This window comes from Callorhinus ursinus, unplaced genomic scaffold (assembly GCF_003265705.2).
Source record: "Callorhinus ursinus isolate GAN/ISIS: 27379988/994484 unplaced genomic scaffold, GSC_fseal_2.0 scaffold1, whole genome shotgun sequence".
NCBI classification, from domain to species: Eukaryota; Metazoa; Chordata; class Mammalia; order Carnivora; family Otariidae; genus Callorhinus; species Callorhinus ursinus.
This window is the reverse complement of record NW_027397063.1, coordinates 136,949,068-136,975,156: the sequence shown is the minus strand read 5'-3', so window position 1 is coordinate 136,975,156 and position 26,089 is coordinate 136,949,068. Positions and strand designations below refer to the sequence as shown.

The following is a 26,089-nucleotide window of genomic DNA, read 5'->3' as shown; positions in this document are numbered from 1 at the left end:
ATCTACCCAGTGCTCAAGTGGCTGATCTCGCTGACCTAGGAAAGCTGACCCAGCCCCGTCCAGCTTCATTTAAAGATGAGGAACAGGGCGGCCAGGGAGGAAAAGGGCCTCGGGTGGGGCTCATCCGATGGTCCAGAGAGAAGCAAGCACACACTCTGGTGTCTGTCTGGCACTTGGAAGCCTGAAGCCAGTTCCTGACCTGTGAACAGCAACGCAGGAGCTATAACTTACTGACCACCGACTATGTGCCCGCCCGGGTTCTAAGCCCATTAGGTGTGCTGGTCCCTTCAACTCCCACCCCACTGCCAGGTGGGTGCTGCTCTTACCTCCTGTCTCCCTCATCTGGCAGCTAAAGACACGGAGGGACAGCAAGTCAGCTCGTTTGCCCAGGGCCACGAGCCAGCGAGGGCCGGACATGGGATGTGCGCCCTAGGAATCTGGCTCCAGAGCCCTGCTCGATTTTTGCCCAGATGTTCCTGGACTTGCAAATGGCCTCCGGTTGGCGACGTGGCCACGGGCTGACGTGCAGTAGGCACAGCCCGGGAGCAGCCAGACAAAGGGCACGGTCTCCAAGGGTTTGGTTTGCTTTTCGAGCCTGGCTGCTGGTTTACAGAAGAGGCTGCCCCCACAGGCCACATCCGCCTTCCCCTCCCCCAGGCCCCTTTCCTTGGCTCCTTTTGCCCCGATTGTCTGCACCGCATAATTAGCCTGTTGGAGCCTGTCCTGGCCCCTCATTGTCTGTTCTGCACAATTAGCACATTAGATACCATCCCGGTCTCCTACTGTCTGCACTGCATAATTGAACAGTTTATTATATTGCTACATAGTGCTCTTCTGGATGAAGAGCCTTGTTTGCTAATTGTTTCATGGGCCTTGGCCTTGACTCCTAACTGGATGACCATTTTCTCATAAGCAAGGACTGTATCTTTTTGTTTCCTCTGGACCCCCCCATGGCCGAGGCTTGGTCCTAGGCACCAAGATGGTGTATGATAAATGGGGCTTATTGGGATTCCGGGGCTAAGAAACATGGTTATGTGCAACCTGAATCATAAAACCCAGGGAGAACCTCTCCATGTGGTCCCGAAACACAATGGGCACCGGTTTCCTCTGTGTCTCCCTCACCAGCCTGCCTGTAGTCAGGCGGGTGGTAAGCTATAGGTGGTGCCCACCCCTCTGCTTGGGAACTGCAGGGGGAGGCATTTAAGCCCATGAGTGTTCAAAGGCTTGGTTGCCCCGTGCCCACCTTTGGAGGACAGACCCCACCCCTCGGTGGAATTCCAGGCATTAACCCACTCCTAGCCCAAAGTCTGGACAATTTTGCTAACATATAAATGAAAGAGTGACTGTCTCATAGAGCTTTTCTTAAAACTCATTTTAAAAATTGAGGTGCTTGGGTGGCTCAGTCAATTAAGCGTCTGATTCTTGATTGTGGCTCAGGTCATGATCTCAGGGTCATGAGATGGAGCCCCGTGCCGACACGGAACCCGCTTAAGATTCTCTCTCCCTCTGCCCCTCCCTTGCCCTCGCACCCACTTGCTTCTCTCTCCCTCTCACTAAAAATACAAAACAAAACAAAACAAAAACCCTCGTTTAAAAAATTTCATCTGCTCATCAGTGAGGCAAATCGGTATTGCCACCAAACTGTAACCAATTAGCTAAATCAGAAGTCAGATGGCAGGAATCTGTGTCTTTTAAAAATAAATACATACACGTGAACACACCCATGTATATATATTTGCATATGTGTGGTAAACACAGCTCCCACAGCACTATATTTTTATACATTTCCATCCTTCTATTCAGGCTATCAGATGGATTAATTTTCACCTTTGCAAGGTCTAGCAGTGTTGTTTCCCGGCCTGAATACTGTTACAAATCAGGACCAGCAGAGCTACCGCTCATGGCAGGTATCACTAACTGATCACATGCTCTTTTCCTGGGCCCCAAAGAGGCCTCAGGATCTTTGCATAGCTCTGAGGCAGCCACCAACGAATGGCCCGAACGGGCATGTGCATTAAGACCGACTGGCCCCCTGATGTGAGGAGTGGCTGTCTGAGGGAGGGCTGGGCCGCTGGGGCCATCTGAGTGTGCCAGGAACCCTGACCATCCACCTGCTGAGACCCTCTGTTGTGGACCCGGCTCTTTGGAGGCTGCTGTTGGCTGGATCCGGGTGGGTTCTGATGGGTGCTTTTCTGGGAAAGGAAGGGCCCCGGAAACAATCCCCTCGCTGCCCATCAGGAATAAAATGCGCTAGAAGTGAACTCATTCGTGAAGGTTCCCCGAGACTGTCCTCACCGCTCCAGCTACCAGTCCGCTCTGGCTGTAACTCTTGGAGGCTGCCACAATGGAGGCGATTAGGAGGAGCAGGGTAGCGATTAAATAGTGCAGAAGTTCCTGGGGACAAAAACAAAGCAAAGCTGTGGGTCGGGAGGTCCACTCCTGGTTCTCAGAGGCAACTGGGCACAGAAGACAGGAACAGAGGGGAGGGAGTGGCACCTCGTCTTCTCCTCATGACATCCTGACAGAGCAGTTCGCTCATAGGCAGCAGCTGCAGGAGGCCGGCCAGGATGAGGCCCCGCAAAACAGAAAAGGAGCCGGGCAGGCAGCCAGAGAGGTGACAGGGAGAAAGGACACTTGTCATGTGAGGAGAGATACCCACTAAGGACTGCTCCCCTCCTGAGAGCGATCTGTAGACAGCACCCGGACCTCCAGCCAACAGCTTCCCACAACTCGCAGAGTTTAAAGGAAGCTCCAGCTCTGAGAAGCAAAGCCCCTTCAAGAGATGTGTACCTCTCACTTCTGCTTCACAGAAAGTTCTGGGCTAACAACGTGCTAGCTTTGGTGGCTGCCTGGAGTGCCTGCCCACTCTGTGAACAGTTTTAGGTGCAGTCTGGAGGCGCTGGCCCCCTCAGATCTGGAGTCACAGCCCAGGGTGAGGTCAGCAGCCTTCTGTGAAGTGCTTATTGGGGGCGGGGGGAGCTGACTTTCTGGCTCCTAATAAGCCTCCTCGCTTTGTCCTCATTTCGTCTTCTCTCTGCTGTCTGGGAGTGTGCCCTCAGGCCACATTGCTGAGGAGTTTGCTAGCAGGGCAGATTCCACCTCTGCTTCCGTCCATCTGCACCCCATTCACCCTCCGGGCTTAAAATGCCCTCTCTGCAGGCCCTGAATGAGGCTGAACCTCTGTCATTCAGGAGCAGGGTAAGGCTTCCACCTTCTTCCTTCTTCCTCCCCATTAAACACCAGATCAGAGGAGAACTGGGGCTTAGGGCCACGAGAGGATCCAGAGTGTATTCATTTTCAGTTGTCTTCCACGAGGACTCAGAAATTAGTCCTCCGTGAAGTCCTGCCCATAAGGGCAGGCACCTATTAAATTCTGGAAAAGCATTCCACTTTTAACCTGCAGCTCCTCTGAAAGCCGTGCGAAATCAAAGGCCCCAGTTTCTCCTTTAGCGACTAGAAAGGAATGTCAGAAGGTAGACCACAGAGATGTTGACTGAAGAGCGGATCGGTAGCTTAAGGGTTCCCTACCTCCGAGGTGCTCACCCATGAAGAAAGAGGAGTAAGACATGGGGTCGAGGAAACCGACTTGAGAGAGTCCCAGATGGAAAGTGCCTCGACAGTACCCCATCAAAAATGTGGGGCTGAGGTTACCCCCCAACATGCACTCCCCTCTCCACCCACCCCCATCCCTGCCCCCAACCTTTCTCTCTCCTCAGAGTGTTTCAGTATCAGCATCACTACCAGAGGACCTTGCTCTCAAAAGAAGCAGAAAGGTGCCATAACTTTGAAAGGGGGTCTTTACCTTAGGAACACAAAAGAAATGTCTCTCAAAATAACACAGCAGGTAATAACATTAAATGTGAATAATTAAACAATCCAGAGGTTGTCAGACTGGATTAAAAAAAAAAAAGATACAGGGGTGTCTGGGTGGCTCAGTTGGGTTAATTGTCTCAGCTCGGGTCTTGATCTCAGAGTCATGAGTTCAAGCCCCATGTTGGGATCCAACTGGGCGTGGAGCCTACTTAAAGAAAAAGAAAATCCAACTACATGCTGTCTATTGGAGAAACACTTTATGCTCAAAGATACGGATAGATTGACAGCAGAAAGAAGGAAAAGACAGGTCATTCAAACAGCAACCAAAAGAAAGCTGGAGTGGTTATACTAGTATCAGGTGAAATGGATTTTAAAACAAAAATGTTACCAAAGAGGGACATTTTACAATGACAAAAACGGCAATCTATCAGGAAGACAGAATAATTACAAACACGTATGCACCTAATAACAAAGCAACAAAATACATGAAGCAAAAAATGGGTAATCCAAAAATACTAGTTGGAGACTTCAATACCCCACTTTCAATAATGTGTAGAACAACTAGGGAGAAGACCAACAAGGAAATAGAAGACTCAATGCTATAAGACAACTAGACCTAACAGACATGTATAAGACACTCTACCCAACAACAGAATATACATTCTTCTCAAATGCACACAAAATATTCCCCAGGAGACACTATATGCTAAGCCATAAAACAAACCTCAATAAATGTGAAGGACTGAAATCATATGAAGTATGTTCTTCAGCTACAACAGAATGAAATTAGAAAGCAATAGCAGAAAGAATTTTGGGAAACCCACAAATACATAGAAATTAACACATTCCTAACTACTGGGTCAATCAAATGCAAAATCACAAGGGAAATTAGAAAGTACCCGGAGATGAATGAAGATGATGATATAATATACTAAAATTATGGGATGCAACTAAAGCAGTGCTCAGAAAGAAATTTATAGCTATACATACCTAACATTAAAAAGGAAGAAAGGTTTCAAATTAATAACCTAATCTTCACCTTAAGACACTGGAAAAAGAACAAACTAAACCTAAAGCAAGGAGAAAGAAGGAAAGAAAGATTGAAGCAGAAACTATGATATAGGGAACAGAAGAACAATAGGGAAAATAGTGACACCAATACTGGTTCTTTGAAAAGATCAACAAAATAGCCAAACCTTTAGCTAGACTGATCAAGAAAAAAAAGAGAGAAGATGACGAGATTCAAATGACCAGAATTAGAAATGAAGGAGGGGACATCACTATGGATCTTACAGAAGTAAAAGGATTTTAAGGGAATACTATGAACAACTATATACTAGTAAACTAGAAACGAAGGAGGGGACATCACTATGGATCTTACAGAAGTAAAAGGATTTTAAGGGAATACTATGAACAACTATATACTAGTAAATTAGAAAACTTAGATGAAATAGACATATTCCTCTAAGGACACACCACTGAAAATGACTTGGGCAGAAATAAACAATCTGAATAGATCTATAACAAGTCAAGTTTGAATTAATAATAATAATAAATTACCCACAAGAAAAACCCAGGCTCAGATGCCTTCGTTGCAAAATTCTACCAAACATTTAAAGAAGAATTAATACCAGTTCTTCACAAACTCTTCTAAAAAATATAAGAGGTGGTAACACTTCCCAAATCACTCCATGAGACCAGTATTACCCTGATAACAAAACCAAAGACATCACAAGAAAACTACAGACCAATATCTCTTATGAATACAAATATAAAAATCCTCAACAATATACTAGCAAACCAAATCCAGCTACACATAAACTGAATTATGTATCATGACCAAACAGAAATTATCCCAGGGATGCAAATGTTAGTTTCACATATGAAAATCAATGTGATACACCATATTAACAGAATATTAAGGGGAAAACAAACATGATTATCTCAACAAAGAAAAAGCATTTGACAAAATCTGATACCTTTTCATGATAAAAACACTCAACAAAGTAGGACTGGAAGTTAACTTCTTCAATCTGATAAATGGCATCTAAAAAATCCATAACATCATATTTAATGATGAAAGATGGAATGCTTTCCTCCTAAGATCAGGAACAAGATAATGATGTGTGGTCTTGCCACTTCAATATTCAACTAATTTCTTGCAGTGAGATAAGAAAATGAAATAAAAGGCATTCAGATTGGAGGGGAATATAAAACTACCTCTATTCATAGATGGCATTATCTTGTATAGAAAATCCTAAGGAATCCATTAACGATCTGTTAGATCTAAAATGAGTTCAGCAAGGTTAAGGACACAAGATCAATATACAAAAATCTCTTGTATTTCTGTCCACTTGCAATGAACAATCCCAAAACGAAATTAAGAAAATAATTACATTTGGGATGTCATCAAAAAGAGTAAGATACCTAGGAACAAATTTAAGCTCCGCCCTCCAAAAAGCGCAAAGCTTACCCTCTGAAAACTACAAAGCACTGTTGAAAGAAATTAAAGATCTAAATAAATGGGAAAACCTTCCATGTTCTTAGGTCACAGGATTTAATATTGTTAAAATAGCAATATTCTCCAAATCGATCTATAGATTCAATGGTTTGTATTAGAATCCCAGCTGACTTTTTCATAGAAACTAAAAAGCTGATTCTAAAATTCATATGAAATTGCAAAAATCCAAAACAATCCTGAAAAAAAATGGGAAGATTCATAATTCCTAATTTCAAAACTGGTTACATATCTATAGCAATCAAGACAGTGGGGTAAGATCAATGCAATTGAGAGGCCAGATGTAAATCCATGTGTTTACAGTCAACTAATTTTCAGCAAGGATGACAAGTCAATTCAATGGGGGAAAGAATGGTCTTCCCACCAGATGGTGCTGGGACAACTGGATATTTACCTGCAAAAGAATGAAGTTGAATCCTTACTTCACGCTAGACACAAAAATTAATTCAAAATAGACTGAGTACCTAAACGTAAGAGCTAAAAGTATGAAACTCCTTAGAAGAAAACATAGAGGCAAACCTTCATGCTCTTGGATTTGGCAATGCCTTTTAGATTTTATACCAAAACAAAACAAAACAAAACAAAACACCAAACAAACATTTTTTTTATACCAAAAAAAGAAAAGTAATTAAATTAGAGCACATTGAAATTAAAAACTTGTGCTTTAACGGACACTATCAAGAAAATGAAAAACAACCAAAAGAATGGGAGAAAATATCTGCCAATCATTTATCTGGTAAGGGACTTGTAACTAAAATATACTAAAATATACAAAGGACTCTGAGGAATCCATTAATGATCTGTTAGATCTAAAATGGGTTCAGCAAGGTTAAGGACACTAAAATATACAAAGGAGAATTGAGAATTGAGTAATAAAATGACAACCTAATCCAAAAATGGGCAAAGGATCTGTACAGACTTTTCTCTGAAGAAAATACTCAAATGGCCAAAAAGCTCATCAAAAGATGACTGACATCAATAGTCATCAGAGAAATGCAAATCAGAACCATGAGATACCCCTCCACACTCGCTATCGTGACTGAATTCAGAAAGTCAGAAAATAATGAGTGTTGAGAAGGCTATGGAGACACTGGAACCCTCATACACTGCCCATGGGAATGTCAACTGGGGCAGCCAGTGTGGAATAAAGTCTGGCCGTTCTTCAAACAATGAGACATAGTTACCATGGGACCCCGCAACTCCACTCTCAGGTATGTTCCCAAGCAAAATGAAAACATGTCCACACCAAAAACTTGTACGCGAATGTTCATAGCAGCATTATTCGTACTGCTTCATAATACCCAAAAGGTGGAAACAACCCAAATGTCCATCCAATAAGCGAATAAACAAGATGTGGTCTATCCTTTCAATGGACCTGGCTATTAAAAAAATGAAGTACTGACCCACGCTACGACATAGATAAACCATGAAAACACTCTGCTAAGTGAAAGAAGCCAGTCACAGAAGACCACGCATATGATTCCACCTACAGGAAATGTCCAGAATAGGAAAATTCACAAGACAGCAAGTAGATTCACGGTTGCTTTCAGGCTGGAGAAGATGAGAGGTGGGAGGTGATAGCGAAAGGGGATGGGGTTTCTTTTTGAGGCGAGGAAAATGTTCTAAAATCGACTGTGGTGATGCTTGCACAACTCTGGGACTATAAAAAAATCTGTTGAATTGAACACTTTAAGTGGGCAATTGTATGGCATGTGAACTGTATGTCAATCAAGCTATTTAAATAATAATATAGTGGGAAGAAAAAAAATCCTGGAAACTTCTGGAATCTTTCCTCAGACTCCCCCAGTCCCTTTTAGCTGACAAATCTTATCACAACAGTATAAACACCCATCGCCTTTATCAGCTTCCTCCTCCTACCTCACACACAGAGTCGGCCCCTTTTCTGTCCCTGGAGAAAACACACACACAGCTTTCTTGTCACTGGAAGGTGAGTTGGGTTTTTTTTTTAAGATTTTATTTATTTGTTTGACAGAGAGAGCAGGAGAACACAGCCAAGGGGAGCAGCAGAGGGAGAGGGAGAAGCAGGCTTCCCGTGGAGCAGGGAGCCGATGCGGGGCTCGATCCCAGGACCCTGGGCTCATGACCTGAGCCGAAAGCAGACGCTTAACCAACTGAGCCCCCCAGGCGCCCCTGGAAGGTGAGCTTTAGAAACCAGCGGGACATGGGCTGAGATGCCCACCAGACAGTGAGAAGTTCAGGGCTGCAGCAGGAAGAGGTGATGGAGGAGGGGGGGCTGTGGGGGAGGGGCAGATGGGACGGAGTCTGTCAGGTCTCGGGGCCCTGGGCCACCCCCTTACCGACAGTGGCCAGCTGATGCAGGTGAGCAAGCGGTAGAGGCGGAAGAGGTGCACCAGATAAAAGGCGAGGATCATTATCAAGTTGCAAATGGTGACCACTTCAAAGTAGCTGTAGGCACTGTAGCTGATCCACACAGAACTCCTGACGCAGATGAAGGCGATCAGCAGCGTGACCTGGAACAGAAATGCAGACGTGTCACAGACCAGCCCACAACGGACGCCCAGGGAACAAACAACCTCAGCACACGGAGAAATTGCTGCAATTCTGGTGATCTCCTCACAAACTGGCTGCAAGGTTGGGAAAGTGCCAGTTCCCAGAGTGCAAGCTTTTAAGACACACGTGAGCTGTTGCTGCAGCCAAGTGGGTTTATCCTCTGAAGTGCGCTCTGTTGTGCCAGTGGGATGCCTCCTCAGAGAGAGGGTGGGAATGCAGGAAAATAACCAAGCAGAATCATTCCATTTATTTACCTATTAGGTTGAACTGTAGGAAGTTGCCACTATTTGGCCGTTTTGGACCCACAAAGACGGCGGCTCCTATGTCACGACTTACCGGCTGGCGGATGGACAGTAAGGTACCATTTACTGATGCCTGATGTACATGATTTCCTTGAGACTTCACAGAAAGCTGCCATGGAGAGGGCATCACCCCCATGTTCACATTGGGAAACTGAGGTACACTGGTTCAGTAATGGTTCCAAGGCTACCCAGCTCATAAGCAGTGGAGGTGGGATTCAAAACCCGAGTCTGTCTGACTCCTAGGACCTGTTGCTCCATGTCAGATGCAGTTTTGCCTTCCAAGAATGTAAGCCCTCCTCAGAGGCAAGCTGAGGAAGGTGGATATGTTATGAAACAGAAAGGAATCCTGGTTATTCAAGGCGGCGCTTGCTCACCACCGGGCATGTGGTGAGAGCTCACCAAGTATAATGTTGCAAATGAATGAATGTGCAGGATTAATAAATTAATGACCTATTAATGAATTAACAGATCTGGTAAATTATTGGCAACATATGAATCCCACGGGAGAGCAGATCGGAAGAGGAGAGAGAAGATTCTGAGTTTTTGTGAAGGCCATTCAAAAAGAATAAAATCTTATTTACCCCACATAGGAAATAAACCACTAACACACAGGCATTAAATGTATGGAAAACCTTAGGATCTATTTTAAAAGTACAACTAATTCAGGACAAAAATGATTTTTTTACTGCTTCTTTCCTGTAGAACAGTGAACAAAGGCTGTGTGTGTGTGTGTGTGTGTGTGTGTGAGAGAGAGAGAGAGAGAGAGAGAGAGAGAGAGAGATTTTGTGTCCTATGGGACACTTGGCAATGTCTAGTTTGGTTGTCACCACTATGGGAGGCTGCTGCAGGCATTGAGTGGGTAGAGGCCGGGGTGCCACTGAACACCCCACAATGTACAGGAAAACCCCACAACAAAGAACCATCTGGTTTCAAGTGTGGCCGAGACTATTGTGCTATCATGGAGAAACCTGCTGTAGAAGATGTGAGTCCAGGGGTGCCCCGGTTAAGTGTCTGCCTTCAGCTCAGGTCATGATTCCAGGTCCCAGGATTGAGCCCCGCCTCTGGCTCCCTCCTCAGTGGGGAGTCTGCTTCTCCCTCTGTCCCTCACCCTGCTCATTCTTTCTCTCTCTCCCTCAAAAAAATAAAATAAAATCTTAAAAAAAAAAGAAAATGTGAGTCTATAACAAGCATTAAATCACAAAAAGGATTGAACACTGGTTAAAAGGGTCAGTGTGAAACACGCTCTGTTTTCTCAAGCCCCTCATTCCACTCTGGCCAACTCCTCACACCAGGCGCAAGGGTGAGAAGAGAATCTGGCATGAAGATGAAGGCGCGTGCAAGAGAAGCGCTCTGCCTGCCAAACCCAAACAGCAGCGGGGCTCGGACACAACGGGACCCTCAACATTTGCGTATTCCCCTTTGCTAATGAGCAACGTGAGTATTTTCATTTTTTCGGTTCCTCTCAAGCCAGCCAGCCTTGGTAATATAATGATTCATGCCTTGAGGTTGTTTTAAAGCTGTGAGGGGGGGTGCTTTGCTTCACCCAGTACTGGGCGGTTTCACCAGAGTTTTGCCGCTCATCAGTCCCTATTCGCAGGCCTCAGTCTCTCAGTCTACGGGTCTCGCCACCTCCCGCTGACTTTTTTTTGCACGGGGGTCGGGGGCTTCAAGGCCTGCCTTAAAATGCAGAGAACTCAGAATTATGCAGCGCCATTCCTAGGTGGAGAAGCAAATTTGTGCCGAATTTAATGCAAAGATTAGACTAATTTGTACGACTCTTCATCTGTGACAGAGTCACCTCTCTCTCGTGGTGACACAGAGATGCGGGAGTTTCCCAATGAACACAGGGGTCCGTGCAGGTCTTCCCCTCTGAGCTCCCAGGGCTGAGGACCTTGCAGGGAGGAAGGATGTTACTGCTCTATCACAAAATCATCTCAGACCCCCCTGGAAAACATTCTCGTAAAAGAAGACTTCCTGAATCCTGTTCAATCGGTCTAAGGCTGCCTACCATGTGCTCTTCTTCCAAGAATCCCAATTTTGGAAAATCTCATGCAGACCACAGATGATATACACTAACGCACGCAACTAAAAGTTTTCTTTTTGTCCAGTAATTCACTCATTCTTACTTTAAATGGCCAGCATCTTAGCCAGCGCACTCAAAAAAAAAAATTTTTTTTTAATTGACACCAAACTTTTCAGAACTCTTCTAAGGCCAGCAGGTAACCTCTGCAAATCCTGGAGACCCCTGAATCTTCTAGATCAATACTCAGAGGGCAGGCAGAAAGGTGAAGAGGAAGAATGAGCAAGCCAGATAATCGTGGAAAAAAGGCCCTAGGGTATGGATCCCCCCCCACCCCGCCACAACCACAGCCCCCTCAGACCTCTTCTTATTTCCAGTTAGAAAAGCAAATCAAAACACAGCAGAACGCAGACAACCTGAAGGAGGAGTTCTGATTTCAAGGCTGAGTGAGGAAGGCTGGGAGGTCTCTGGAAGGCACACGTGGTTCTGTTTAGAGTAACTTAAATGTGATACCATCCAATGGACTAACTTGTTTCCCCGGGGGCCCTCTAGCTCCCCTCATAAAGGTGTGTTTTTTAATATCGAACTGCCATGAAAGTTGCAAATAAAATCTCTAGCACACACGTCCAGGGGTTTAAAAGTAATGTTGCAAGTGCCCTCGACTCAGAGCCAGGGTCTCACACACCAGCTGTGGCACCATTCAGATCACTGGAATCATCTCAGATCGAAACCACCCCCTCATCCCCCAAACTGTCATTTCTGACTTCATTCTATAAGACTTCTTACTTGCAAGAAGAGATGATTTTTGTGAAAGCAGCAGTGGGTTTAAATTTTACAGATGAAGCAGGCCGACATCACCTGAGAGAAACGAATGTCCCTCCGCCACAACTCTGCAACTAAAATGTCCTAGTCTCAGGCACCTGGGTGGCTCAGTCAGTTAAGCATCTGCCTTCGGCTCAGGTCATGATCCCAGGGTCCTGGGATCAAGCCCCGCATTGGACTCCCTGCTCAGCGGGGAGCCTGCTTCTCCCTCTGCCCCTCCCCCTGCTTGTGCTCTCTCTCTCTCTCTCTCTCTCTCTCTCTGTGTGTGTGTGTGTGTGTGTGTCAAATAAATAAATAATATCTTTAAAAATAAAGTAAAATAAAATAAAATAAAATAAAATATCCTTGTCTCCACAGCCAGGTGCCAGGCAGCTTGCTCAGGTTCTCAGCCCGGGTGGGTGCCTCAAGGAAGAAATCACCTGCTGCCTGCAGTCTGTGACCTGGAACATTCTTTCAAGTAGGCTTGATCTTCCCATGCACCTGCCAAGTCTGGTGTGCTGAGCGTGCCTGCATCTGGCTGAAGATGGCCCCAGACACCTTACGGTTCAAGAACCCTGGGCTGGATGCAGGCAGGTCACCCAACCCCACCTTCTTGTGGGGGCTTTTATCCTGATCTTGGAATAATGTTTCAGTGAGGGAGACAGGCAGGAGAAAGAGAAGTAGCTGGTGAAAGCCAACATCAAAAGGTCTCAGACCCAATTCTAAGAGGCTTTTCTGGAAAAGCCCAGGAGATGAAAGTCAGGCTTGTTAAAAAAGTCAGAGATGGGGTGAGTCAGTGATTGCAAAGTGCATTTGTAGATGCAAGCGGGCCCGTAAATGACTGCTTGGCTGTGGGCAGGCAGGAAGAGAATTTGATATGCTTCTAACTTCGGCTGAATTCTGCCCTGCGGTGGAAGGAAATTTCCCCCCACCTTCCTGTTAAAGTCCCCGCTGGTCATAAAGGCCCTTGTGGAACCTCATTAACACCCACATGAGAGAGAACCCTCACCCGGCTTACTTCCACTGGATCCCCGCCTCGCTCATCAATATAAGACTCTTGGTACAGGCTCCTTCCCATCCCAAGCCCCAGCACACAGTTCTGTTCTGTATCCAAAAATAAAAAATGCCATTGAAAGCACAAGGGAGGGGGAATAATCGAAAGAACATTATGTCAGGGGTCGTCAGGTGCAGGTCTCGAGCAGCCCGCTAATTAACGCACTGGTTTCTGATTCTAACCATGCAGCAAAGTTCCTGCAGCTTATTAAAAACCAAATATGCTTGTCCATGCTGGGACTATTTCCGGAAGGACACATAAGAAACTGACCGCCTCTGGGGAGAACTGATTATTTAGCAGTTTTTCAAATTTGCTATTTTATTTTCTTGTATTATAAAAAAAATCTCATATTAAGCTGTGAAAAAAAGCATTTTTTAAAAAAATGACACGTCTTGGAGATCTTTAATGGCACAGATTTACCCTTTTCTTTCAACTGGCTGCAGTTTTATTTGACCCAGTGTTTCTCAGCCTCAGCACTGCTGACATTTGGGGCTGGGTAATTTTTGGTAGGGGCTGTCCGGTAGGAGGGTTAGCAGCATCCTGGTCTCCACCCACGAGATGCCAGTAGCACTTTCCTAGGTGAGAGAACCAAAAATGTCCTCAGATGTTGGCAAAGGTCCTCGGGGGCAAAACCACCTCTGGTCAGGAGCCACTACCTTAAACAACTTTTTGCCAATGGGCATTCGTCACATCCCCAGTTTTTTACTAATACAACCAACCCTGCAAAAGAATATCCTCGGGCATGCTTCTTTCTGTATGTACGAACATTTCTGAAAGGTTCTCAGACAAGTGAAATGACTAAGTGAAAGCATATTCACATTGAACATTTTGATGTTTGCTGCCAGAATGCTATCCAGAAAAAGTGGATTTTCTCCACACAGATTATTATCGGTATTTAAAAAGAAAGGAAATGGTATCTTGTTATTTAAACTTCATCTCCTTGACTACTAGTGGGTTGAATATCTTTTCATAAGTTTATTGGTTACTGCCTGTTCATATTCTTGGCCTATTTTTCTCTTGTTTGTATTTTTATTATGGATTTGATATACTCTGATAAACCTATTGTCTGTTACAGATATTGCAAATATATTCTCTCCATCGCCTTTATTTTTAGTCTTTTTGTTTTACTGAAATTAAAATTTTTTATGCAGTCAAATCTATGCATCATTTTTTGTAGCTTCTGGGTTTTGTGTCTGACACTCCACCTGCAGACACAGTCACCTCTAGTCCCAACCGGGCGCGCTTCTCTGGGCACACGGGGCCCCCCGAGTGCCTCACGGGCTGCCCCTCGGGGGCCCCTGTATTTGCTAGGATGGAACCTCTGCGACTGGTACTGTATCTACTTGTTTGTTGGTTAAGAGTGTATTGGTTTGTTGGTTACCTTGTTCACTACGCTTCTTCTCCCAACTACTCCAGTAGGGACTCTGTTGGTTTCACACTTAACTCTCTCTGCTCCTAGCAGAGTGCCCTGCACATGAGAGGTACTGAATTCAACATCAGGTGAATGAATGGTTTCTGGGGTCATCCTACCATCCTCCATGACAGCTCCATGACACTCAACTGCACTAAAACCCAAAAACCCAAAACCCCCCAGAAATACATGTCTCCCTCTCTTACTGGCCTCCAGTGCTTTGAGAAGAGAATTGTGCTTTTTCATTAAACTTCACTTAGGAACCTAGCACAATGCCTGGCATGTGGAAAAAAAATGACTGACTTTTGGAGGCTACTCTGGAACACCTTTCCAAGTTGTCTGAATGGGCTCATTAACCACCCCAGGAGGTCTGGCATTCAGGCTCTCCCAGAGAATGGGGTGTAAAGGTTTCTAGATGCCTCGTTCGTGATGGAGCCAGAACATTCTCTGCTTGTTATTCAGGCCAGGCCATGCTCCCTTTGTCCCTAATCGATTTTCCACCACAGAGCCTGGAGGGCAATCTAGGCAAGCATCCTGTCACCCACGTCACCACTGCCCTTTGCTGACAAAGGTCATCAGATCACACTTAGACCACCGAGACAGAACGCTCAGCTTGTCAAAAATATCATCCTATCAGAAAGGATCAGAGAAGCACAACTGATATTTATTCGGTGGCAAACTTGGTGGTTTGGTGCCAAGATTGAACCAAACTGAAACCACAAATTTTTGTTTGGTTTCCAAGTAATAGTTTCTCTACCTCGTTTCTCTTTCAGTATCTGACTCGGTTTCCTGGTCTCTGCTGTGGCTGATTGAATTTCAAGAACAAAAGCAACACCCTCTGTCTCTTGCCCCTGCTGTTACTAGGGGAGGGCACACTGCTTTGTCTATGTATGGAAGCGGAAGGACTGGGCCGGGGTGGTCACCTCCCCGAGAAATGGGTCATCAGAGAGGACCAGGGGCAGCTGACACAGTGTGGAGACGCCACAGGGGATGGGAGGATTCAACCATGAAGAGAAGAGCCTAACGGCATGGCTCCCCATCATGAGAAGGGCCGAGGCAGTACCTAACACTGAGCACTCACCACGCACCGAGCTCGAAGTGCTTGACGAGCATTTGCCCATTTTATCATGTAGGTTCACAGAAAGGAGGCTGAGCTACAGATACAGGAAGCCACTTTGCACCAATCACCCAGCTAGCGAGTCAGAGCCGGGTTGAGACCCAGGCCTGCCCACTGCAGCGAGCGCTCCCCAGCACCTGCAGCGTCCCGTTGCCATGGCAGTGATGGCCGGAGCCCCGGAGCTGCGCCTCCCAAGGGCACTCCAGCCTCAACACTGACTACGGAATGTGTGTCAGCAAAGTGAACGGGACAGAGAGGAATGGCTGGGGTGGATTTTTTTGTTCCGACTTACACTCCTTTCTGTTGATGCACAATTCAAAAACTATTTTCTGCCTCCTTTGTGCTAGGCACTATGGACAGAATCGTTATCAACGTAACAGACACAGTCCCTGCCCTCCTGGAGGGCTTTAGACTGTAGTCTAAAGGAAGAGATAAACACCCACACCTTCGCCATCACAAATTCATTATAAACTTTTCAGAAGGAAAAGTACAGGGTGTTCCAAAGATCACAAGAAATTTAGATGAACTCGGGGCACCTGGGTGGCTCAGATGGTTAAGCGTCTGCCTTCAGCTCAGGTCGTGATCTCAGGGTCCTGGGATCGAGTCCCACGTCGGGCTCCTTGCTCAGCGGGGAGTCTGCTTCTCCCTCTCCCACTCCCCCTGTTTGTGCTCTCTCTCACTCTGTCTCTCCCTCTCAAATAAGTAAAATCTTTTAAAAAAAGAATATATAATATAATAATATATGATATAGCTTGAAGGGTCTGGAGGCCACTGCCATGGAAACCCCCAAGGGGTGAGGGAAGTCCTGGCTGAGGTGGGCCAGGAGGCACGGAGGCCCAGGGAGTGAACTGGGAGCCCTTGGGGGTGAGGAACCCAGAGTAGTGACAGGCACACTCACCTACTGATCACCTACTAGCTGCCACCCACTTCTTCATCCCCCCATATTATTCTTTAACAGCTTTGTTGACGTATAATGTACATACAGGATTTTCCAAGGATCATGGGAAATTTAGGTATGTTTAAAGAACATATGTATTATTTTATTTTTTCTTTTCAAAGATTGGCTCATACTGTACATATACCGCTTTCCAAAAAGATAATCATTTTATCATTTGTAGCTGCGACTTGTTCAATTATTCTGCTCCAGAGCTCTTATCATGGCCTAGCAAGCTGTTTGTTTTTACCTATTTATTATTATTATTTTTGGCTATCATCCCCAAATGTAAGCCCCATGATGTTGGGGGTTTTAATCACCGTCCGGATGTTTCCCCACAGCCAGGAACCCTAAATGGTACCCGGGTTCCTCATGGATATTTGGTGAGTACATGAATGAACAGATGGCTGACTACAATCTGAGACCCTTCTGTGTTCCAGGCACCGTGGGGGGCCCCATTCCCCCCCCCACTCGTGCCTGGGAGGGGACTGAGGTGGAGGGGGGCAGGGGGAGGGAGTGGAGTAGAGGAAGTTAGTAAAAGTATCACCCTAGAAAGGTCCCACCTTTACATGTGGGATGAGACCAGGACACTCACTCTTCTCCTGTGCAGCCTGAAACAAGTAGCGGCTTCAAACCCAGAAGCAAGGGGTCATCAGGAAGTGTACAGAATACGCACGCACCTGTTCAGATGTAGATCACGCCAGAGCGATGTTTTAGTTTGAGACAAGCTGACTCTTAAGCTCATCTCCCAGCTGAGGCCGCCCCTGCTCACCCTATGCCTCAGTGTGTATATGGCTGAGCCCTGGGCACACAGGTGGAGACCATGACTAATTCCCTGTTGTATCCCCAAGTGCACAGGCCTTCAGTGGTAAACTGAGATCTGAGCCTGGGGTTAAGCTGGATTCTCAACAGCCCTCCTGGGGTAAAAATGGCTGGCTGGCCGGATGGCCTCATTTCTGGAATCACTTGCCCTCAGGCTCTCCGGGGTTTACCAAAAGGCAGCACTGAATGCAGGGCTTTGCTTTTAGGCATAAGCAGAAGAGGGGCCGCCTGAGCAGATGCCACCATGACAAGCGAATAGGATGCCCAGCAATTTAGACGCATACTGAACTATTTATGGATGAGATAAAACACAGCAGAAGGTCTGCCTCACAATAATACGGGAGCAAATGAGCAGAAGGGATCTTTCGGGGGTGAGGGAAATATCCTAAAATGGGATTATGGGAGGGGCTGCACAATGCCATCAATTCGCTAAAAGTCACTGAATTGCACACATAAAACCAGGAGCTTTTATGGTATGTACGTTATACCTCGACAAAGCTGTTAAAGAATAATATGGGGGGATTAAGTGGTAGGGATAAGGCCTGGCCACGGGTTGGTGATTGCGCCCATGGCTGAGGGCTACACAACCACTCACCGTGCTAGTCTCTCTACGGTTGTGTTCATCTGAAATTGCCCATAATAAAGAGTTAAAAAATACAATGCCCAATAAGCTCAGGGAAAAAACTAATAACTAAGGAACTGAAATCTGCAGTCATCCCTGTTACATAAAGGCACCCGTGGGAGTTAGGGAGCAGTTATTTTTATCTTTAAAACATTTTATTTATTTATTTATTTATTTGACAGAGAGAGACACAGTGAGAGAGGGAACCCAAGCAGGGGGTGTGGGAGAGGGAGAAGCAGGCTTCCCGTGGAACAGGGAGCCCGATGCGGGGCTCGATCCCAGGACCCTGGGATCATGACCTGAGTGGAAGGCAGACGCTTAACAACTGAGCCACCCAGGCGCCCCTATTTTTATCTTTAAAACTATAAAGCAATAATCCCATGTCATGAGCAATTCTGGCTGTGTGATGCCACAAGGTTTCATCCAAGAGCAGATAACGGTTTTTGCTTTCTTCAAATAAACCGAATCCCGACCACAGGCAGACCGGGCGATAAAGTCCTGCACTCACAGAAGTCACCAGCACAAGTACCAGAGCAGAGATCATCTGCGAGGCAAGCAAGCGCCCCGGGGTCAGAATGGGGGGGGGACAAGGAAGGGGGGACCACGTGGTCCCAGGTGGACAGCTGCTGCCTGCAGGTTTCCACAGTTCTTGGTACAAGGGGGGCTGAACACAGCATGGCCAACCTTCTGCCAAGAAACAAAGAACATTCCAGAGCAATGTTTTTCCCGGATTGATTGGAAAAAGAGCCAAGCTGCTTCAATCAACTTGGCAGTGGGGTGTGGGAAGCATATCCAAGACCCTGAGATGTCTGGAAATGCACAGTGTGATTTTACAAGCCAAAGAGCCTTTGTGAGCAGAAAAAGAAGTGAGAAGCCTTACACTAAGATGAGACCTGTTCCTTCCCTAACGAGGCAGCTGCCCCATAACACCTCAGATTCATTCTTTTAAAACCTTTCCTCCGCCTGAATCTTACCAACACCTTTGGCTTCTAGACCCTTGCTCTCCAGAAGCTAAGCAGCCTCGTAAACCCTTTCGCGGTGGACAGTTCTCTTCAACTCCGGTCTGTGTATCTTTGCTTCTTCTCTAGGAAGCACCCCTACCTAGTCCGTCAGTGCTGAGATAAGGAAATAAAGGGAAGACTCAAGGCAGGGCAGCCAGGCTTGAGGCTACAGGGAGCAAGCCACCCACCCAGGTTACCTCGGGTGACCGTGCTTGGGGTAAGGACACGTGCAGCCACCTCAGCACTGCTCCGAACAGGCCTCAGGAAGAGCTGGGGGGCAGCCCTCATCGCTCAGGGCACAGCCTACATGTAGGCATCTTCCTCCCAGGACTGTGTCGCACACTCCAGGGCTGAGCCCCTCTTATCCCACACTCTCCACAGGGAGCAGCCTCTTTCCATCTGTCAGCGCCCAGAACCAGCCACTACATGGGCCTTGGATCTCCTTTATGTCCTGTTGACAATGCGGTCTCTGCTTCAGCCGGTTGGGTCCAGGGTCAGGTGACACACAAACTTCTAGGCAGCGATGTCCAACAGGATTTTCTGTGATGATGGAGACGTTCTCTACCTGTGCTGGGCAGTATGGTAGGCAATGGCCATGAGTGGGCACGGAGTACTTGAAACATGGCTGGTGAGGGGGCTCCTGGGTGGTGCAGTCAGTTAAGTGCCCAACTCCTGGTTTCGGCTCAGCTCGTGATCTCAGGGTCATGGGATCCAGCCCCACGTCGGGTTCCATGCTCAGTGTGGAGTCTGCCTGAGACTCTCTCTCCTTCTCCCTCTGTCCCTCCCTACTGCTCTTTCTCTCTCTCAAATGAAAGAAAAAATCTTAAAAAAAAAAAAAAAAAGGAATGTTGCTGGTGCGACTGAGGAACTGAATTGTTAATTTAGGTTTAATTGATTTAAATTTAAATAGCCACATGTGCCTAGTGGCTACCATATCATACAATTCTATACTGTCCACGAAGCATCCTCTGTGCTGTTCCCCAGACTGAAGGCCTCTCCCTCCAGCGCCTCACCCCCATCCCGTCTACCATATGCTCTTTCCGGTCTCATGCCCCGCACAAGATGGAATGTCCTTGCAGATCCAGGCAGGGTCTGGGCCTCCCTGGATCTCACAAAGGAACCATTCGGTGAGAGAACTCACTCACCAAGTGCTCTGTCCCTCCTTGGATTAAGTATCGGGCTTCTCGGCAGGGCTGTTCATATAGTCCAGAGAGGTTGGTGACCTTCCACAGATATGAGAAGAGAGTGGATGCTCCAGCCATCAGTTCTATTCTACGTAAATCCAATTTTATGTCTGACAGGCAGCGTGACTTTGGTGCAGCTAACTGCCTCAGCTCAATGGCTACTGCCACTTTCTAGCTGTGAGGCCTCGCTTTTTCACACCTCAAGTTCCTCATCCAGATAGCATACCTTATAAGGACATTGTGAGGAAAAAAACCAGTGAACACATGTACCTCTGGACTTAACACCCAACCATCAAATATCTATAAAAATGCATATCCTTTGATTCAACAGCATCACTTCTAGTAAATTGTCCTATTAAAACACTCATGGATTAAAAAAAAAATACTCACGGATATAAGCCAAGATTTATTTATAAGAATAACACAGAGTGTTATGAAAGTGGAAACATTTTTAAAAACCTAAATATTCAATAGCACATTGATTAAATTATGGCTCATCCTCACGATAAAATACTATGTACCTATTAACGAAAATGTTCAACTAGCTAAGAAAAAAAGAATCAGGCACAAAGCTGTGATTCCTGCCACCACCCGCCCCACAAATAAAACTAGAGACAACATATGTAAAGGACACAACCACAGACAAAATGTCTACATTGAGATGTATTACTTTCATAATTATGGCAAACATAACAATCTTGCTTTAATAACACGGGAAGATATTCCCAACATGGTAATAAATATAAAAAAGGTCCCAAAGTGACAAAGGTCACAATGTGAAAATATACTTGCATGTATGCCGAGAGAAAAAAATGGAAGCCAAGTCTCTAGCACGTGGTTCGTTCTCATTGTAACTCAGGGTTTTAGGTGAGGGGTGTGGATGCTCTAGTTTGTTCAGGATAATCCCAGTTTATGCTCCAGACCACCTGGCCAGTTGGTGTCCCCCTTAGCTCTCAAAAGTGTTCTGCTAATCTATACACTCAACCTAATTATAAGAGGTTCTAATTTTCCCATTTGTGTTTTCTAATATTTCTAAATTCTAATGAACATAATATGTTCCCTTAATTATAATTTGTAAATCCGCAATACACACACACACACACACACACACACACACACACACACACACTGATGCTGTTGAGATTGGAATGTAATTTACAACAGACTAGTGCTCCTGAACTCCCCCTGCTCCTAGATTCTAAAATCAGTGGTGGGTCTTACAGTCAATAGGCTCTTAGAACCAAGACAACACAACATATTAATTCAGAAATGGGAAAACATAGAAAATCTATTAAATGCTTTTTTTTTTTAAGATTGTAAGACCTAAAAACTGGATAAAATCAGCTGGGTAAGACCCCTGTGTGTAGCCATGGTCTTATCGGTAGAAGGAGCTAGTGTTTCTCAGAGGTTCCCTGATGAGGTGATTAACAAAATAAAAGTGTGACTGCCAAGGGATTTTCTCCAGGACAGGAAGGGGGCCGGGGCAGGGCTTTCCAGCCCTTGCTGGGATCTGAGTGGGTTTTTTTTACTATTTCTATGAATGGCTAATTTCATTAGGCATGGGGGTAAATTCTATTATTGTCCCCATTCCACAGCCAAGGAAACTGAAGCATGGAAGAGGCATCTGCCCTAGGTCGTAGAGCTGTATACACAGAGGTGGGATTCAGGTTTTCCATCTGGCTCCAGAATGGACTTCTTAATGACAGTATACTGCTTCCTGCCTCTTTTATGTTTTTCCCAAGCTGTGAGACTGAGCAGATGAATGCATCAGCAAAGCCCTAACTTGTAAAGCTTTCCCCAGGGCTCAGTGGTCCCGGGGGGGGGGGGGGGGGGGAGGACTGGCTTTTGGGGTCACTGGAGTGAAAGGCTTAACCCAGTTCTCTACAGCCAAATATTCTGATTCCCTTGGCCTTAGTAATGAGGTGTAAAAAGAATACCCAATGCTCTATCTGTGCACTGTCACTGAGTGTGTCTCCTTCAAATGGCCACAGCAAAATTTCCGGTCTCATAGACTCTTCCAGAACCTTGCTGTTTCTCACCAAGAAGCAGAATCTATTTCCCCTCCCCCAAACTCAGCAGCCTTGCTGGCCACCTAGAATGTGGTGGAAAACACACAGCATGCCTCCCAAAGCTGGGTCACAGATCTTAGTACTGACCTCCTTCTGGCCCTCTGTCTTAGGACGCTCACCCCTGGAACCCTGACACCACGTTATGAGGAGGCTCAGCCTCTTGGAGAGGCCACGCATAGGTGTCCGTCCCACAGCCCCAGCTAAGGGCCCCGGTCACCAGCCAGCATTAGCCGTGACATGGGAGAGAGTGAGACATCAGCTCATTCCAGCCCCAGCTTTTAAGTCTTCCCAGCCCAGGCCTTATCACTACGGAGCAAAGACAAGCCCTCTTCACTGTGACCTGCCAAATTCCTGACCCACAGAATTCCAGAAAAGAAGTGGTTGTTTTATGCCACCAAATTCTGGGGTAACTTCATATGCCACCAGGGTAGCTGGAAAGAGGCCCCGCTTGGTCTGTTTTAAAAGTGGCATATGAATTGTTCTGGGTTTCGGATTTTGATTCTTTGTACAGGGAAGTAGAGATCTGTCCAGAGGGCAGCGATGGGTGCAGATGAGAGACAGCCAACATCTGTGACCCCCACCTGGGACTCAGGCTTTGAAATGTCCCCTCAGCAGAGATGTTCTCGGGCCAGGCTCAGCGGGAAGGTAGCTGTCACCCCTGAGAGTCTCACCGCTAAATATCGTATAATGAATCCGCCGTGGTGGGGATGACATAGAGCCAACCTCCATCCTGCGTCCTTGAGTGGATGCTCATCCTCAATCATCTGTAGACTAGAGGCTCTGACCGAGCTAAAACCGCTGCATCTGGAGACCCAAGCTTGCCTGAAGTAAATGCAAAATGGCAGTGATGGTCAGAGGCAACTTTTGAGAGCTCTTGGTTTGGGCCGCCCTGCTGCCGTGAATCCATGAGGGAGAAGTAGAAGGACAAAGAACCACCAGCTCCACATGCCCTGAGCAGCTCAGCTTGTAGGAATCATCTATGTATGCTTCCTAGTACGACTTCATTTGAAAACGAGATCCAACTCCCAAATATATCTACATGCATTCCACGTGCTGCTGCACACGTAGGTTTTGGGTTTGATGAGTTCATACTGCCTAACGTGTGCTCTATGGCCATGCCATCTTCCCATCCCCCCCCTTTTTAAGATTTTATTCATTTATCTGAAAGAGGGAGAGCATGAGCAGAGGAAGGGGCAAAGGGAGAGGGAGAAGCAGACTCCTCACTGAGCAGGGAGCCCGATGCAGGGCTCGATCCCAGGACCCTGAGATCATGATCTGAGCTGACGGCAGACACTTAACCGACTGAGCCACCCAGGCGCCCTCCTACCCCTTTTCTTTACTCAATCTACTGGCCTGAGGGGCCCAGAGGATGGGAGACATGTGGACAGTGCTGAGTCACTCCAGTGACCCCAGCGGAACCCAGCCCACATCAGATGACAAAAGCCAACCCCCAGCCTTGGAAGCAAGTCTAGTTCATGATTAGCAGGGCCAACCCCAGCCGACCTCAGTCACGTGAGCAATAAACATTTATTGTTATATGCCACCAAAGGTTTATGACTATTTGTCAGACAGCAAAAGCTAACTCATACATCTGATTTCAGAACGGCCCTGGTTTCCCAGTCAGGCAACCCTAGTTTTTTAAAATGGAAAGAAGAGGGGTGCCTGAGTGGCTCAATCGGTTGAGCATCCGACTCTTGATGTCAGCTCAGGTCATGATCTCAGGGTCCTGGGATGGAGCCCTGCCTTCGGTTCCATGCTCAGCAGGGAGTTGGCTTGGGTTTCTCTCTCCCTCTCCCTCTGCCCCCCTTCCCTGCTTGCACTCGCGTGCCCTCTCTCTCTCTCTAAAAGAAATAAATCTTTAAAAAATAAAATAAAATGGAGAGAAGAATAAAGCTATTAATTCAGTGATTATTTAGGAAGGACCAACCATGTTGCCAGTCCTGCGCTCAGCACAAGGGATACAAGGCTACACTGGTCTCCCCTTCGCCAAAGACAATCCTAAGGAAACCGTGATGCAGGGTAACTGGTTACGCTGCTCCAGACTTTGGCGGCTGTCCTGGGGAAGTAAATATTTGGAGAAGCTGTGGGGCCAGTCTCAGCAGGAGGCCTGGCATCCAGCTCTGGGCCAGGTGCCAGAAGTGAGTGCCTGCTGAATCTGAGAATGTGGGCGTGGGAGGCCTTGATTAAAAACCCAGGCAGCGTAATGCCAAAGAAGTGCCAGCCTGGGGAAGAAGAAATTAGTCTGGGATAAAAAATGACAAGGCAAGTATACAAGAACCATTAAGGGATTGTAAGCATGTGTCACTGATGGAAAACCACAGTTGTTAAGGAGGTCTGATCATCATAGGGGAGGAGGAGAGAAGGGAGTCTTGAGTGTTGGCCAAAGGCTGGTGCCGAATCAGAGTAAGTACAGCTGAGTGGGGCTACTAAAGCATGGCTGGCAACCTCTACAGGTCCAATAGTCACTCAGCAAACACAAGTATTAGTGGGCCAGTCAACCACTCTGGGACTCAGTTTCCTCGTCTTTAAAAGGGGGGATAATAAAACCTACCATACCGAGTTGATATAAGGATTAAATGAGCCGATTTGGGCAAAACGTTTAGAACAGCCTGGAACATCTCTAGTAAACACTCAACAAAGATTAGGTATTAAAAGTCCTTTCAGGGATTTGTTGGGAAGAGTAAATGGGATGTTTGAGAAGCTCTTAGCACAGAGCAGCTCTTAAACAGTGATTCACCTAAATGCAAGGTGTTGGCCCTTGGAGATGTGCACAGTATAAGGGACAGCTTAGACACACGCCTTGTCCTAAAGGGTAAGGAGCTTCAGACCCAGACACAAGTACCTTAAAAGAAAACAGGACAAAGGCAGTCCAGGAGGTGCAATTTGTGAGGAAGGGTCTTGGAAAAGGGAGAAGGTCAGGCACGTCCTCTGCGAGAAGCAGACAGGGCCCTTGTAAGGACTCTGTAGGAGGTAGGATTTGAACATACAGGGAAGGGAACATGGGGCCTTCCAGAAGAGGGAGCATGACAGAGGAAGGCCTAGGGGTGCAAAAGCACAGGGCATATTTGGGACTAGGTGAGGCATCCATCTGGAGCAAACCCCACCCACATGTAAAGGGGCATGATGGGAACGAAGCTGGCAGGGAGGGTGGGCATCAGATTCCAGGCTGAGAAAGTAGACATTATTGATGGGCAATGGGGAGCCAGTGAAGGTTACTGAGCAGAAAAGAGCCACAGGCAGAACCGTATCTCTGGACATGGAATCCAGTAACAGGTGGACTGGAGATGGGGGAGAGAAGACTCCGGTCAGTCAGGAGGAGGTTGTGTCAGTTCCAGCAAGACAATGAGGACTAGACTCAGAGCACCAACCAGAGGGGACAGGTGGGGGAGGAGGTCAGCAGGTGGCCCACAAGGACCCAGCCTGCATGATGATGCGGGAAGCAGACCCCCCCCCCTCCAACCACCAGGTCCATGCAGCTCGAGAGTTCCAAGAGGAAACTCCCCTTGCTAGCTCGGTAGGGAGGTAGCTGCCTCAGATTCCTCAGAGTGCTGACAAAATGCTCAAAATTCTCAATTCCATCTGTCCAAACACTTCCACACATGAAACCATGGATTAAAGAAAAATCTGCTAGGCCTCACCCCTTCTGCAGGCCATTAGCTGTCCCTCTCCTGTTCTCTGACCCCGTTCTGGAGAGCACGCCCCCAACCCCACCCCCCAGAGAAGCCCTCTCCCGCCTGCCCTCTGGCTGCCTGAGCTTCTAGAGAGCACAAAGCCTGCCATGGGGAACCGCCTCCTTCCAAAAGGCCAGAGCAGGGGGTGTGTGGACACCTCGCCCTTTCTGCCTCCCTCCTCTGGCTACCCTGTCCCCGGATCAAAGCCACTACTGTGA

General features: G+C 46.8%; 1 protein-coding gene across 3 annotated transcripts in view; it reads right to left on the bottom strand.

Moving 5' to 3' along the window:
• CMTM7 (CKLF like MARVEL transmembrane domain containing 7) overlaps positions 1-26,089 on the bottom strand; it is a 55,148-nt gene that overhangs the window by 3,070 nt on the left and 25,989 nt on the right. The window contains exons 2-4 of one of the 3 annotated variants that reach the window (XM_025883439.2): positions 8,650-8,823; positions 2,296-2,394; positions 36-199 (exon numbers count right to left, since the gene is read on the bottom strand). In XM_025883439.2, the coding sequence (XP_025739224.1) occupies positions 36-199; positions 2,296-2,394; positions 8,650-8,823 (437 nt within the window). The remainder of the gene's footprint in view (positions 1-35; positions 200-2,295; positions 2,395-8,649; positions 8,824-26,089) is intronic. The other 2 variants (XM_025883444.2, XM_025883450.2) reach the window with 2 other exon arrangements.